The following is a 15,491-nucleotide window of genomic DNA, read 5'->3' as shown; positions in this document are numbered from 1 at the left end:
ATAATCCCAGACACTAGGTGTCACTATAATTTTTTAGTTCTCTGTTTTCTAGTTCACACAGGTATAATGGGCGATAGACTAGCAGTTAAAAGGGTCATATGGCATTACTAAAAAGAACATTATTTTGTGTATTTGTTGTAATGTAATGTTTTTAAGCAGTTTAAGGTTAAAAAAAACACATTATTTTCCACATAATGTACATTATTGTTGTTCCCCTATGCCCCGCCTTTGTGAAATGGGTCGATTTTTACAAAGCTCATCATTATGAAAAGCGAGGTGTACATTGATTGGCCAGCTATTCAGTGCATTGTGATTGGCTGAATACCTCAAGCATGTGATGGAAATGTTAAGCTCCTTATCATGGGGCCTTCAAATACTGCTGTGAACAATGGGGGCCTTGGAGTCACAATAGTTGAGAACAGTCGGTATATAGACAATAATTGGACCGATGCCATTGTCATTTGTTTATACAGCGCATGCTAATTTACAAATAAAGAACAAATGGATAACTGATTTAGAGTGATTTTTTTTAAAAAGTGTAGAGCAGTATGCCATTTTTTATATTTATCTATGATGAGTTTCCTGAGGTCAGTAGATCAAGATGATCTAGTGTGCACTTTTTACTTGAGTTGTTGTTCAGTGACATGACTCATCAGTGCTATTATTCTTGTAGTGCACCAGTTGGGCATTGCATGACTCGAGTATGAAGTTCATTGTCGGTTAGTTGGAAACTTTCTAGAGCAGAGAGAAGGCTCTGTGCACTCCATAGACATTAATGTTTTTATGCTGTGAGTGCAGTGCCCTGGAACATTTTTTTATTTGTCCTATTACTCCACTCCCCAAGTGCACCCCTTGAACCCTCGGGAGCCGAAAAATGCAGGGGCCTGGCCCTCTAAGCTATCTTCCCTCTCTGACTTCCCTCTCTCTCCTTCCTCTTCACGTCAACAAAGTCTTGATCGAGCAATTTGCACTTCATCTGTGCACTGGCTAACTTTAGCCTTTCTGTTTGGGGGTGGGAGGGGGCTTCCATTCCCATAATTCAGCTTGCTCACCCATACGGACATTTGACACAGCTGAATCCCCCTCCCCTCCGTATTGCTGAGTTCAACCCCTTGCTCATCAGGAGAGGACAGGCACAGAGAGAGAGAGATAGGACAGGACCGGGAGGCAGACCCCAAAGGGGCTCATGTTTCGCAGGGCTGGGAACCTGTTGGCTATGGACTTGAGTTGAGATTTTGTGTTTTGTAGTTTCGAAAGCAAACAGGAGGCTGGCGGCCTGGCCGCTTTGGTACAATGCTCCTGGATTCTAGCTGTCACAGTAGCAGGCACGATTCTAGGAATTGCTCGGTGCGCCAAGACACATCCACATTGCATCCCTGGACAAAGCCTGGCAAATGAGAGTTTTGAAGTGAGCAGACCACTGGGAAAAAGAGTGTTCGAGGGACATTGGCCAGAACGGAGTTGTCTGCGAGATCTTTAACAGAAGCTGATCCTCCTTAGGACATACTGTAGGAGTAGCTTGTACATTTTCATTTTTTTCTCATTTCCTACTTTTTGATTCCTTTGATATTGCCAATATGATGATCAAGGAGGCCTCGTTAAGGGAGGATCCCGACTTTCGGGGTGAACTGGCCTTTTTGGCCCGCGGTTGTGACTTTGTTCTTCCATCACGGTTCAAAAAAAGGCTCAAATCTTTCCAGCAAGCCCAGGTCAGTAACCAACCTCTGTAGTTCAGCAAAGAATGCCATTTCTAACTCTCACATGCCAGACAAGACAAACTATTCACAGGCAGATACCAACTTGTTTATTAATAGGACAGTGGAAGGGGGTGAGGCTGGGCAGGAATACAGTGTCCAAGTGTTGCGTACAGGAGCTTCAAAGAGGGGGGAGGAAGTGGATGGGCCAGGCTCGAGCCACAGCTGCTCTCTTTAATACGGGCATGCAAGGCCTGCTCCGCTTGCAGTGGAGTTCTCAAAAATTCAGTCACATTTCAACAGCCCTCCTTCTCTTTGATTGACAGTAAGACTCTGCTGTTCAGAAATAAGCTGCCTCAGGTGTGCACTGTGACTCTAGGGTTTTGCCCAGAGACCAGAATAAGAACAGTATGTCAAGACTATGTATAGAATGTGTTAGACATTTCCACAGCTTGTTATTAGAAGTTTAACCTTGGTGCTGGAAGGTCCCTTTTGAAAAGAATGAAGTAAATAGACATCAGCTGTCAGTGTCTGGTCTGTGAATTAGACTGTATGCATACAGTGTTTTGGATCATCATGCGACATGTCCCAATCATTTATCCAGCCCACGAAGAGCTTAGTACAAATCACTCTCATTCACCATTAGATCAACGAGAAATAAATATACCCTGAAATGAAGTCTTTGGCTTGTTTTGGTGAGGGCACCAAGGTTAGATGGAAAATGCTTGTCTTATTTTTGCTGAGGAGTTCTTGTCATCACATTGGCTGGAAAGTTGATGAGGCTGTCTATTGTTTTACTGTTTTTTTTTTTTCTATATTTTACTGCCGTCTTTTTAATCCACATCACTTCATTATTGTGAATATGTTATCAGAATGAGAGCCAGCCTCCTCACACAGCAAGTACTGGGGGAAAAAAATCACAACTGGAAAACTTTAAAGACAATATTTACTGTACTCTAAGTTGCATATTCCTACATATACTTCAGATAATCTAAAGAGCTTGGAGATGATGCTGAAGTAAACACTTATGAGAAAATGAGCACCAAATATAAAAAAATATGTGCTGAATTTTCTCAGTATTCTCAATACTAGTCATTCCTACTTATCCATCTTGTCATGCAAATATGAACATGGTATGCACACACACAATATTACCAGTGGAAAAAAAAGCTATGTTGTGGTTAGCTTTGTTTGGATGGTAAGAACACCTCATGTGACATCCGGATGGTTATTCATCATTTGTCTGTACGTTCCTATTAACACCATTTGATTCAAGCACATCTTCAGCTGAATAAGCTTGTCTTTTGAGATCTGTTTCAGAATATCTTCCTTTTTAGCTGAACGTCAAAATACAACTTGGCCTAAAAAGTTGTCAAACCAATGGTACTTTCTCTAACGGTCTCTCTCTACAGATCCAGCCTGAGAAGAAACCTGGAACACCTCCTCCAGCTCTAGCACCTGCACCCTCTTCGCCAACCCCACGGCCGCCCAGCCCTCCGCCAGCCAAAGTGGTGGCCCCGCCCCCACCCCCCTCCATAAACATTCCACGCTTCTACTTCCCCAAAGGCCTTCCAAACTGTGCAGCCAACTATGATGAGGCCATTGCCAAAATCGAGGCAGCCTTCACAGAGTTCGAGGAGGAGAAAGCTGACATTTATGAAATGGGGAAGATAGCAAAGGTGCATATGAATTGTGAATGGATTATTTATAATGTCTGAACTGTTCTTAGTAGTCTTTGATTGAAAGTTCTGAACATATAAACTGACACTTGTTTTACAAAGTCCTCATCCGTTGATGTGCTTGGCAAATTGCATTGCCATGATGGATGCCATCTCATGATAACATCCTATTTTATATTATCATTGTTTGAATATTATATAAACAGTATCATAAAATGAAGAAATATCAACAGAATAACCCATTCTGACATTTACATTCTAAGAATCAGATGTTTGGACCCTTTAAAAGATAGTATTAGTGTAACACGGTTTATTTATAATTTTTTTTACAGAATTTAAGTAATATTGTTATGTAATAATAAGTGTTATACACTGTTTGTATTTATTTTTGTGTCTAAACATGAAAGTGAATAAGGCTTCTTATGTCAGTGCCAAAAAAAAACAGCTTTTTCATGCATGTCTTTTTGCAGGCATGCGGTTGTCCCCTCTATTGGAAAGCACCAATGTTTATTTGCGCTGGTGGCGAGAGGACAGGTTTTGTTTCTGTTCACTCATTCATTGCAACATGGAGAAAGTAAGTGTCAGCACACATACAGGATCACTTTCCATCAAAATAGGTGCTTTTGTATTTGTAATTTTGTATGGCATCTGATCGTGTTTTTGCCCTTATTCTTCTTCACAGGTTATTACACAGCTGCTATGATGATGCATCCAAGTTTGTTTACTTGCTGGCAAAACCGGGCTGCAATTACCTGGAACAAGAAGATTTCATCCCTCTGTTACAGGTCAGAACATTGGAACAGTGCATTTAACTTTGAAAAGTACTTCCAGTACTACCTGTATTTCTGCAGGGTTATTTACTTAAAGTAGATATAAAGTCACGATAATGAATGAAGTCTTCTTGTCTACGTAAAGAACCTCTTGGCCTGAACTTCAATCTTATAAACAGCATGATTTGTGGTGTTGTGTGTCTGAGTGCTCAAAGCCAAGTGTGACCAACGCTTGACACATAGATATTGCACAATATACCTTTAACAAACAACACACACAACAGTTAGCAATGTGCAGATTACAAATGGCTGAAACAAACAAACATATATATGTTATATTTTATATTATATATTTTCAAACTGATTGTCCTATGTTGGATCCCACGAATGTTGGAGTCTATATATACATAGTTTATAACAATTGATAAATGAAATAAATTCTTTACGTAGGCTATCAGAAGTAGCTTAATAGATTTAAACCGTTAGGTCAGGAGTCATCTCACTCTTTTGTGTTTTTAGGACATCGTGGACACTCATTCAGGGCTGACGTTTTTAAAAGATGCTCCTGAATTCCATTCCCGGTACATCACAACAGTAAGTCACTTTATTAATGGCTCAATGACACAGGCAGGAGCTATTTCATGGGGATAAGATTACAGGAATGGTGGTTTTGCTGTCATTGGAACACACCGCTAAATTCTTTGATTGTTTTTAAACATCGCTCCACAGCTATTTTAGTGTCAGCTGCTGTCAACAGGAACATGACTTTGCTTTGTCCTGAGTTAATTGTCAGCCTGACAACTGGAATCTCTATTTGTAGCATTGCTTCAATATTTCAATTTTGAGTTTGAAGGCTTGTTATCTTTCAGTGTTTATGGTAAATCAGATCCAGCTATTTGAGCTAAGCTGCTGGAGCATCAGAACAGTGAGATGTGAAGGCCAATGCGTCTGTCTGTCTGTCTGTCTGTGGGACAGCTGCAACACGTGCTGCGCAGGGGGTGGGAAGGGTAATGCGTCAAAGTGGCCTGACATCACGGAAACACGGATGCCACCAACAGGCCGCTGAGCCTGGTTTTGCACGAGCCCATATTTAGACACTTCCTTGCTCTGGTGCACTGGTTGACACACCAATGAGCACCAATCTCTCCATGAAGACTGATCTGCCAAGAAAATGCATGTTAATCCACACTGATGTCACTGTTTCTGAAGCATGGGGCCTTTGTCACCACAGGGCTAGATATAACTCAGTATGGTTAAGTACAACCAGCCACTAAACGACTGTACCTACAGGCAAATGGAACTTAATGGATAGAATGATCAGCCCATAAAGGAATGGTTTAAGAAAGCAATGGAAACTTTTGTCATAATTTACTCCTCTACCCTCGTGTCATTACAAACCTGCATGGTTTGAGATTTCAGAGCTGTAATAGATGGAAAAAAGTAATGTCTTAAATTTAGTTCTGTTCCTCGCACAAAGCTGTCATAGGACTTCAGTGAACTTGAATATAGCACACATGTCATGTGGGTGGCTTTTAAGGTGCTTTTTTTTCTTTTGGAGCTTGACAGCTCACAGTGTTTTGGATCATCATGCGACATGTCCCATGCGATCATTTATCCAGTCCACGAAGAGCGGAGTACAAATCACTCTACGTCACCGTTAGATCTACGAGAAATAAATATAGGTGGAAATAAAACTAAACAAATCCCCTGAAATTAAGTCTTAGGCTTGTTTTGTTTGTTTGTTTGTTTAGGTGCATAATAATTGTATTTTTTTTTAGATACCATGGTTAGTATGATGTAAAATGTGAGGAGATCTTGTAACAGCTTCAGATACTTTTTTGGATTATGTCCAAAGTAGTTGATTCTTATTATTATCGATTGTTCAGTCATGGAGTGTTTTCAAACAGAAAGAAATTTCTTTGCACGTCAGTGTTGGAGTTTAAGCAAGCACTTTATTCCTTTCTTCTTTTTTTTTTAAGTAAAAATAACTTTTTGACATCCTCAGTTCCATGATGTCCTCTCTCTAACCTCCAGGTGATTCAAAGAATATTTTACACAGTTAATCGCTCTTGGACAGGCAAAATCAACATGACAGAGCTTAGGAGAAGCAACTTCCTCCAGGTGAACACCATTATTGCCACCATAACTTTAGGCTTTCAATGCCTTCAATTCAATTTCCAGAACTTGAAGGAATTGCATCAAAAGCCACTTTCTCTTTCACACCAGACTCTGGCCTTGCTGGAAGAAGAGGATGACATCAATCAAATCACAGATTATTTCTCTTATGAGCACTTCTATGTTATTTACTGTAAGTTCTGGGAGCTGGACGCTGACCATGACCTCTTCATCGACCCCAAGGATCTGGCCAGGTACAACGACCATGGTAAGTACACAGTGAACTTGTTTTTGCTAAGAAAACTTGGGTTATATTTGATCAACATTTAAAGTATAGTTCACTCAAAAAGTTCTGTCAGGATTAATCTGTAGAGGAGTCTCATTCAGTTGTCCACAGACTTATGGTACTGAGAACTGACTTTTGATGTGTATCTGCTTTGTGTTCTTCTTTGGAAAGCCTCATCAAGCAGAATCATTGAGAGGCTGTTCTCAGGAGCTGTCACAAGGTAGGAGCTGCTGAGGAGGAATAAAGTGGTATCTGTGAGTTTTGGGGTGGCATACATGTAACTTATGATACAAGTTTCTTTCTTTTAGGGGAAACTCGGTGCAGAGAGAAGGAAGAATGAGCTATGCTGAGTTTGTTTGGTTCCTCATTTCAGAGGAGGACAAAAAGAACCCCACAAGGTAATTAAACAGATGTATCAAACATGACCGACTGCTAATTGAAATCAATCTGAAACTATAAATATTAGATGAAACTTGAACAGAAAAATAGAAACTGAAGTACTAAAATTGAAATAAATTATATATTAGTGGTTGACCGATATCGGGTTTTTGACATCTGATGCTGATATCTTGGAAATCAGGGGAGTCGATATAAAGCCGACTTAATTATTATTTATTTATTTATTAATATTAAAGAAATTAGAAATCATTTGACAATGGATTAAAAAAGAAATGTGTAAAATAAACAAACTTATACTTTAGATGACTCTAGATATTTTTCACAAATACATAAATATTTAATAAAAATAGAATTTAAAAAGCAGTAAACACTGTATCCAACAGGACACTCAGTATTCTGGGAAGTTTGTGTGCATTGGGAATCATATTTTTCAAATAAAGCCAGGGTAACCCTAATTTTCCATACAGCACACAGAGAAAATGACATGAATATGACAGTGGGCAAATGCATAAAGTGCAGCATAAATTAAATTCATGAGTTTAAAGTTTAAAGCATTCAATTCACACGGACCGACCGTCACGCAGAGAACATGCAGATCATATGCACACTTCACAAGATCTCGCAGCTGAATTTGAAGTTTGCAAGGTTTGTGAAATTAAATGTTCATTATCCATTTAAAGATTTGTTTAAATGATGTAAATGTGGATTTGCTTAATGTTGACGGCAAACAAGAAAGTATTATAATGTTTGCCTTTCTATTACTACTAATATAAAAGCAATCGTTATAATACTTTTTGTATAAATTAATTCCATTGTTAAACCATTCTGATTATTAGACAGACTTCTATCCATATAAGACAGAACTGTTAATGATGACGGCAAACAAGAGGGAGAAGTTAGCACTGTTCTCAGCGCTGTCAAAATAAAAGTCCTGCCTCTACTACATCGGGCAAGCAGAAAAACGTATTGGACGATATTTGAAAAATTGGCAAATTTCGGTCAATATATCGGCCGTCTCTCTCTCTCTCTCTCTCTTTCTCTCTCTCTCTCTCTCTCTCTCTCTCTCTATATATATATATATATATATATATATATAAAATGACAATGAACACAACAAAATTACTTAAAACTAAATTTAAAGGAAGACTGGAAATAACACAGTTAAGAACATTTGCCTCTAAAAAGTGTTTTGATTTATTGATAAATTAATTTATATGTTTAAAAAAAAACATGCCATGTATCTCCTCTGGAATACAGATAGGGATAATTTTATCCAAATTAGCACAATAGGGATTAGGACGCTTAAGCCTTACTTAAAATATATTTATATATATTTATATATTTGCATTTTATGACAAAATATAAAAAACCAAGGATGGTAGTATAAACTCATTTGAATTTTGAAGTGTAAAAAATACCCCAAATACTTATTTTAGTTGCAGTATATCTTTATAACGTTATCTCTCTCTGTGTTCAGTGTAGAGTACTGGTTCCGATGTATGGATATGGATGGAGATGGTGTTCTGTCCATGTTTGAATTGGAGTTTTTCTATGAGGAGCAGTGTGAACGTATGGAGGGGATGGGCATTGAACCACTGCCTTTCCAAGACCTCCTGTGCCAGATGCTGGACCTAGTTAAACCAGAATGCCCAGGTAAAGAACCAATTCTGATCCTCTCAGTCATATCACCCAAATGGTCATTCAAAACCGGAAGAACATGAAGCCACCTCTAAAGTAAAAATAACACTCATAGTCATAATGGAAAGTTATAGAAGCATAGTCATTCTGCAAACGTAAAATCGGAATTTACTTTGAATAAAAGTGGCTGGCCAGTGAATACATGAATGTGTAATGTAAACAAATGGCATATATTGGCAGGTAAAATTACTCTTCGAGATCTGAAGCGCTGCAGGATGGCACATATATTCTATGACACATTCTTCAATCTGGAGAAGTACCTGGACCATGAGCAGAGAGATCCTTTTGCAGTGCAGAAGGTCAGAGTTTGTTTGCCCAAATCCTGTTAGAACGTTAGTTGGTGCGTTCTATAACTGTATGCATGTGTGTGTATCAGGATTTGGATAGTGATGGTCCAGAGCCCTCAGACTGGGACAAGTATGCTGCCGAAGAGTATGAGATTCTTGTGGCAGAGGAGACGGCCAATGAACAGCTACGAGAGGGGTGAGTCAATGCACTCTGTAATGGAATGAATTCGCTACAGAGTTCATTGCATTGCATAGAGATGAGATACCATCTATATATGGTTGAACTTCAGAGCAGCATAAAGCGTAACTGTTGCATGCTTGCTTTTGCAGATCTTTCGACGACGATTACGAGTCCGATGAGCTCACAGTCTCCACAGACATTGGAAATAAAATGAATAAGCTGGTCATATCTGATTTATCGGGATAAGTTGCCATCTTGGTCTACACACCATGACGTTTTACGGATAACCACCTCACCATATTTTCCCTCCCGTGTCAAAAAGGGAAAACGGTTTTCTACATTTCACGACATTTGCGTGTGTGTGCATGTGTGCAATAGAACTAATTCTAAAACCAAAAGGCTTCAGACACCCACGAAAAGGCTTTATGTGCAATATGTCTTAACGTGTAAATGTAAACTCATTGTTTTTCCACTCTCTTACTGATGGTCACATCCACTCCCCTCAAACTAAACTGCCGGCTGGTTCCATCCACCCTCCACAACTTTAGAAAGAGTTTAGAATGTGCTTTAATGTGAGTGAATCTATATATAATGCTGCCATATATTTTTAAATTGTTGGGAGGGAAAAAAAGAGAGACTTTATACTTGTGTGGCACGTAACTCACAGAAACTTGTCCTCTCGGACTAAATCAGAAATTTTAGTCATGAGATCTGCACATATCATGTGCTATGCTGTGTTGCACATTGTTTAAGGGATATGGCAACGGTGCAAACGTGTTGCTCTCAGTGGTCACTGATGGTATTGCATGTTGTTGATGAAAAAAAAAAAAAGACAAAAGTTTTGACTTTTACAGTTTGATCTTAACTAAAGATATCGAACCTACATTTACATATTTCCAGATTAACTGACCAGGACAATGACTTGAAAGTGCTTTTTGGTAATGTCCTTTCTCAACCATTATAATATGTTTTATCTGGGTTTTAAAATGAAATTTAAACTATATATATATATATATATATATATATATATATATATATATATATTCATCATGCTTTTCATCCTCAGTGTATAGCTATTTTGTGTATGTTTTTAATTCTCCTGTAATCATGTAAAGAGAGCTGTAAAGCACTATTTATTTGGTGTAACTCACTGTTTAAGTTTATATAGAAGATCCCAATCCTTCTGACCCCTAGTTGACCACTCAATCAAGCCAACATTCAATCCACACAGAATTCAGTGTTCATGTACCATCTTCTTCTGTTAACTCACGTTTTCACATTTATAGTGAAGCATGCAATGTACAACAAATTGAAATTGCAAAAACAACCACCTAAAACTGTTTTGCCATTGGTCAGTCAAACAGCAAGTCCCGCCCCAAACACACACCATTGGGTTCAAAGCACCACGGAGCAATAGTGTTTACAAGGAAGTCAACTTATTCTTGCTTATAGTTGCGTATCGTTAAACTGGGATTGGAGAAAGTATTTAATTATCCAAAATGACACAATTCGGCTTTAACAACTGCTCTGTCTCTTAGTGCTGGTCAGCCTGATTAGTGTTTTGCAAATGTCTCTCCGTGTGCTTGATGGCCAAACCTCCCTCTACTCCATCACACTCTTTGGTTTATGTAATTAGTGTAATATATTTATATATGTGAAGTGGTTTTGTTTGTTTTTGCTTGGCTAGCCATTTACCTGGTTTACCAGTAGCTTTTTCTTGTCCTGTAGTCTCGCTGTTTTTTGACATAGGACATTTATTTTATATAGCCACTGTAAATGTCTTTGTATTTAATTTTTCCCATGTGATTGACTCTGCCACTGAGTGGTAGGGGATGTTTAAATTATGATCTATCTCTAACTGCCTGTGTTCTATAATGTGCATTAAGCTGAGTGGGCAGGGGCTTGACAATCAACTGGACTTGTTTCTGCGGTTAATGACATGCAAGTAGCACTTCTTAGAAAAACAAAACAGAGCAATACAACTGCTGTAGTGTGATTACACTTTTATCAGGACTATTAGACATTGGGATAAAAATGCAAAGCTGAAACTAAACTTGACTAATGCTACAATCCTGGTTCATTTTCATCACTAGCACATTGAGCGCTATGCAAATCGGATCTTCTGGACAGCTATTGGCAGCTACAGAAGCTGTAAACAACAAAACATGTTAGTGTGCAACTTTTTTTTCTTTTTTTTGGAGTTTTATATCTTTCCATGTGTTCTTTTGTCTTTTGGACTTGATATGTCTTGCAGGCAGTGAAAGACGGGACTTAAGTAGTGTGATCTCTTAAGTGCTCTGATGAGATGGCTCTGGTGTTCGCATGAATTTTCCCTCTTTTTTTTTTTTTTTTTTTGAAAATTATTAAAATAAATAAAAATGTTAATTCATGCAATGTCTACAGGCTGTTCATTGGTAAATGATAAGGAACAATTATAATAATAGAGGTTGTAGGGAGGAACATGTGCAAACATTTTCTTTAAAAAACGAAAATCCTACTGTACCTAGACCATAACCGTGAGGCATCCCCTTTTTATGATCCGTTATCAAACACAGTGGACTCTTATTTATTCATTGCATGCAATTTAAATGCATGAAGTGACTGCTTTGTGCTAAGTGGTGTTTCCCTGCAGCCCATCATTAAGTGGGATCCTATATCCTTATGTAAAAAAAAAACTGATTTAAAGAAATATGCTCTTTCATAAAATCTGTTAAAGTGCTTATAAGTTTTGAAATTCCATCAATGGGGAAGGACAAATTTCCGTGCAAGATTGAAATGTTCCCTTCAAACAATGTTAAACAATAAAAATCAAATAATACTCTTTGGTTGTGGACATAAAAATACTAATGTGTCTTATTGAGCATAAACCTTCTGGCAAAATCCAGTAATCTGATAATAGAGTTAAGCAGCATTTCAGAATGATTTCTGAATTCTGGGCACTATTCTGGTCTCCAGAGTGAAGTCTCACTGAAGAAGTTTCATTCCATCTGCAAAACACTCTTCCAGCTGTCCGTACCAAAATAACTCCGTGTTTGTCCTGTGCTGTCAATGATGGGAAATCTGTTATCTGATCAATACAGACAAACACTTGTGTCTGCCTTTTCTTTTTGAGCATGTCATGAATTCTAAATACTTTCCATCCACCTCTTTTCTGCCAGATGTGAGGGGATTGCATTACCCTAGTGTAAATGTAGAGTAGAAACACACATTTTAGCTTTTGATGGGAATGTTTTTAGTTCAATTCAACAGTAAAAAAGAAAGCGCACAAGATTTATGCGTTGTCCAATCACAGTCTCATTAGAAAATGTACGTATTTCACAAAGTGGTGATTTCATATGAATGTGTACTGTTAGTCCAGTAAATGCCAGTTCTGTCAGCTATCGAACAACAATGGTTGGAAAAGTCATAGGAACCTCCCAGATGTTTCTGAGATAGCATCTACCTAATTAAATATGTATTTTATTGTAATTTTTCAAACCTCACAATGGACATTTGGAAACAGAACAGAGACCATTGCTTGCAGTTATATATTCTTTATGATGGGGGTTTCTTGTGACGGCAAACTTAGTTAATAGTGAGAATTTGTCCCTAAACTAAAAGTGTGACCTTTTTGTTTAATCTTTTAGTAACCAGTTACAACTTGTTAAACATGAGCTCACATTTAACTTGATATGCCTGTTTATATGAATGAACTTGAATGCATCATGTGGTCTTTTCTTAACTTCTGTTTTTATGGTGGTTTTAGTACTAAAAATGCCTATTTTTATTGTTTATTAGCCGCAGTATTATTATTATTTTTTAACAGTGCAACAATGATTTTCAAATTTAGAGTCATCATGGTTTCCTGTGGCAGCAGCTAGATACAGTATGTGCCTGTCTTCTTGTGTTTAACTTTTCATCTATACAGACTCTGCTTTATCAGACCTGAGCTGAAGAAGGCAGAGAACGAGAGGGATGTGCTCCGCAGCTTTGAAAGCGCTTTGATGTTTGACTCGGAGCACACATAGCTCTTCCTGTTCCAGACTGACACCTCTGACACTAGGGAACTTCAACAAGAGGGAACATTTCCTGTATCAGCCAGAAGCTGCCTGTGATTAAGAGAAGCGCATTTCCATTCGAAGATGATTACTGCCTTATTCGTATCAGATCTCCATCTCCAGGAAATCCCCTGACCATTCAGCCTCTACAACATCAACGATACTTCACACCGTCACAGAAGAACACCTGGACTCTGCTTTGATACATCATCCATATTTGCACCACACTATATTTCTTACACTTTGTAGGTAAAAGTTTTTTGGTGGTGCACTTGAATGTTGATTTTTAAGACACAGACAGCAATCCAGGACAAATGCTATGCATAGACCTGCTGGCTAGTGTTGATGGTTAAAAATGCCTAGTATGAATCCACTTTCTCCAGTCATTTTCACTTATCAGACATTTGAAGGCCCTGAACTTGATGCAAATGGTTTTGTAGTGAGGTCAGTTGACTTTATTTCCATGAGGAAACTACGAAGAAATGTCTAAACAAACATATGAACAGAACCAAACTGTCACTGTATGTTTTAATGTTAAAAGAAGCCAAACCTCAGATATTTTTTTTTAAATACACTACTGTTCAAAAGTTTTGGGACAGTCAAACTTTTTAAGATATTTCTTAGTCTTTTATGCTTAACATGGCTGCATTTATTTGATCAAAAATGCAGTAAAAACAGCAAAATAGTAGAATATTATTACAATTTCAAATAACTTTATTCTATTTGACTATCTTTTTAAATGTAATTTATTCCTGCGGTGGCAAAGCTGCGTTTTCAGCATCATTACTCCAGTCTTCTGTCACATGATCCTTCAGAAATAATTTTAATATGCTGATTTGCTACTCAAGAAACAGTTCTTATTACCATTGCTGAAAAACATCATGCTTCAATATGAATCCTTTTTTAACAATTCCAAAGCCTCAATAACATCTAAAAATGAGAATAATTGCAATATCATGGATGATTAGTTTTCATCACACGTTACAATGTGACTAATTAATAAATAAGAGCACTAAACATGCTACAGTAAAATGGCAAACCACAGTATTTATGATCCTCAGCGCTGTCATGCACTACTCGTAACTGTCCAGCTGGTGGCAGCAGACACATTTCCACCGTGAGACCTGCCTGCCCTGCCACTGTTAGCAAAGTGAAATGTAGGACAAGGGGCATTGAGTTTGTTCAGGTGTGCTCCTCTGATTTTGAGATTCAAAAATAGAGTATTTTCAGCTACCTACATAATTATGCCATGAGTCACAGACATGTAGTGGACTTAAAATAGTTTGCATACTTCAATGACAGTTTAATAATCCACTGAATTTTCTAAATTTGTCTTGTGATGACAGACACAGGATGGTGCAGCAAGCAGTCAGAGACCAATAATGTAAAGACATTTAGGAGAACTGCAAAAGAATGTAACCACTTATTCCCAATTTAGGGAGTTTTATGGAATTTTATTTAACTGTCAATTTAGAGACTCAACCACTGTTAAACATTTTGATCACCTATCTGAATATTGTGTGGAATTTCCCTCTTCATAGTGGTTACAATAGGCCTACTGTATTTTGTGTGGCTAGTACCAGCTTGACCATTTTAAAAACATTGGTAACACTTTACAATACAGTACAATCAGTTCATTCATTAACTAACATTAATTATCAAAGAGCAATACATTTTTACAGTGTTTATTAGATTAATATTTGTAAACATTAATAAAAATACAACTGTTCATTGTTAGTGCATGTTCTGAATCTCAGGTCCATTAAATAGTTATAACAGCCAAAACTTTGGTTTTTAATAAAGATTTAGTAAATGTTGAAATTAACATTAACTAAGGTAAAAACAAAAAAACTTTGTTTTCCATAGTTTATGTAAACAAATTATATAAAGTCAACTAATAGGTATTCATTAATGGAACCTTATAGTAAAGTGTTAAACAACAAACCACAGGAGACAGCATAGAGCAAAGATAGGCAAGTTACCTCTGTTTACAAACTGCAATAAATAAACAATTTTATAATTACTTAATAATCAGTAACATATACTAATTGTATAACGACATAATCCTGCAGTCACACACAATAAAATAATCTTGCATTATTTTGACAACAAAAAGAGCCTTGAAGTGTTTCTTTACTTGTAAAAAAAAAAAAAAAAAATCAACCAGTTTTATTAAAAACAGAAAACCTGTTAATCAATATGCAATCTTGTAAAAATCCATAAACCAACCTAGAATCTGATTGGGACTACTGAACCAGCATGAATCTTTGTTAACGCGGGTTTATTATAGCTGCTGTGGTGGATAGTAAAAGCTGTGTCTGGTGATGGTATTTAGGTACCATCAG

The 15,491-nt window shown here is 37.5% G+C and overlaps 1 protein-coding gene across 1 annotated transcript; it reads left to right on the top strand.

The window, feature by feature from the left end:
- Positions 1-982: 982 nt before the first annotated feature.
- Positions 983-11,499, top strand: LOC128029010 (serine/threonine-protein phosphatase 2A regulatory subunit B'' subunit alpha-like). Its single transcript, XM_052616453.1, has 13 exons — positions 983-1,709; positions 3,107-3,373; positions 3,844-3,947; positions 4,056-4,158; positions 4,663-4,737; positions 6,178-6,264; positions 6,370-6,526; positions 6,716-6,764; positions 6,853-6,942; positions 8,421-8,596; positions 8,822-8,940; positions 9,018-9,124; positions 9,259-11,499. The coding sequence occupies exons 1-13, from the start codon at positions 1,578-1,580 to the stop codon at positions 9,353-9,355; spliced, it is 1,563 nt and encodes a 520-aa protein (XP_052472413.1). The 5' UTR covers positions 983-1,577; the 3' UTR covers positions 9,356-11,499.
- The last annotated feature ends 3,992 nt before the right edge of the window (positions 11,500-15,491 follow it).

Source organism: Carassius gibelio, chromosome A2 (genome assembly GCF_023724105.1).
Source record: "Carassius gibelio isolate Cgi1373 ecotype wild population from Czech Republic chromosome A2, carGib1.2-hapl.c, whole genome shotgun sequence".
NCBI classification, from domain to species: Eukaryota; Metazoa; Chordata; class Actinopteri; order Cypriniformes; family Cyprinidae; genus Carassius; species Carassius gibelio.
The sequence above is the reverse complement of the archived record's forward strand: the minus strand, read 5'-3'. Positions and strand labels throughout refer to the sequence as shown.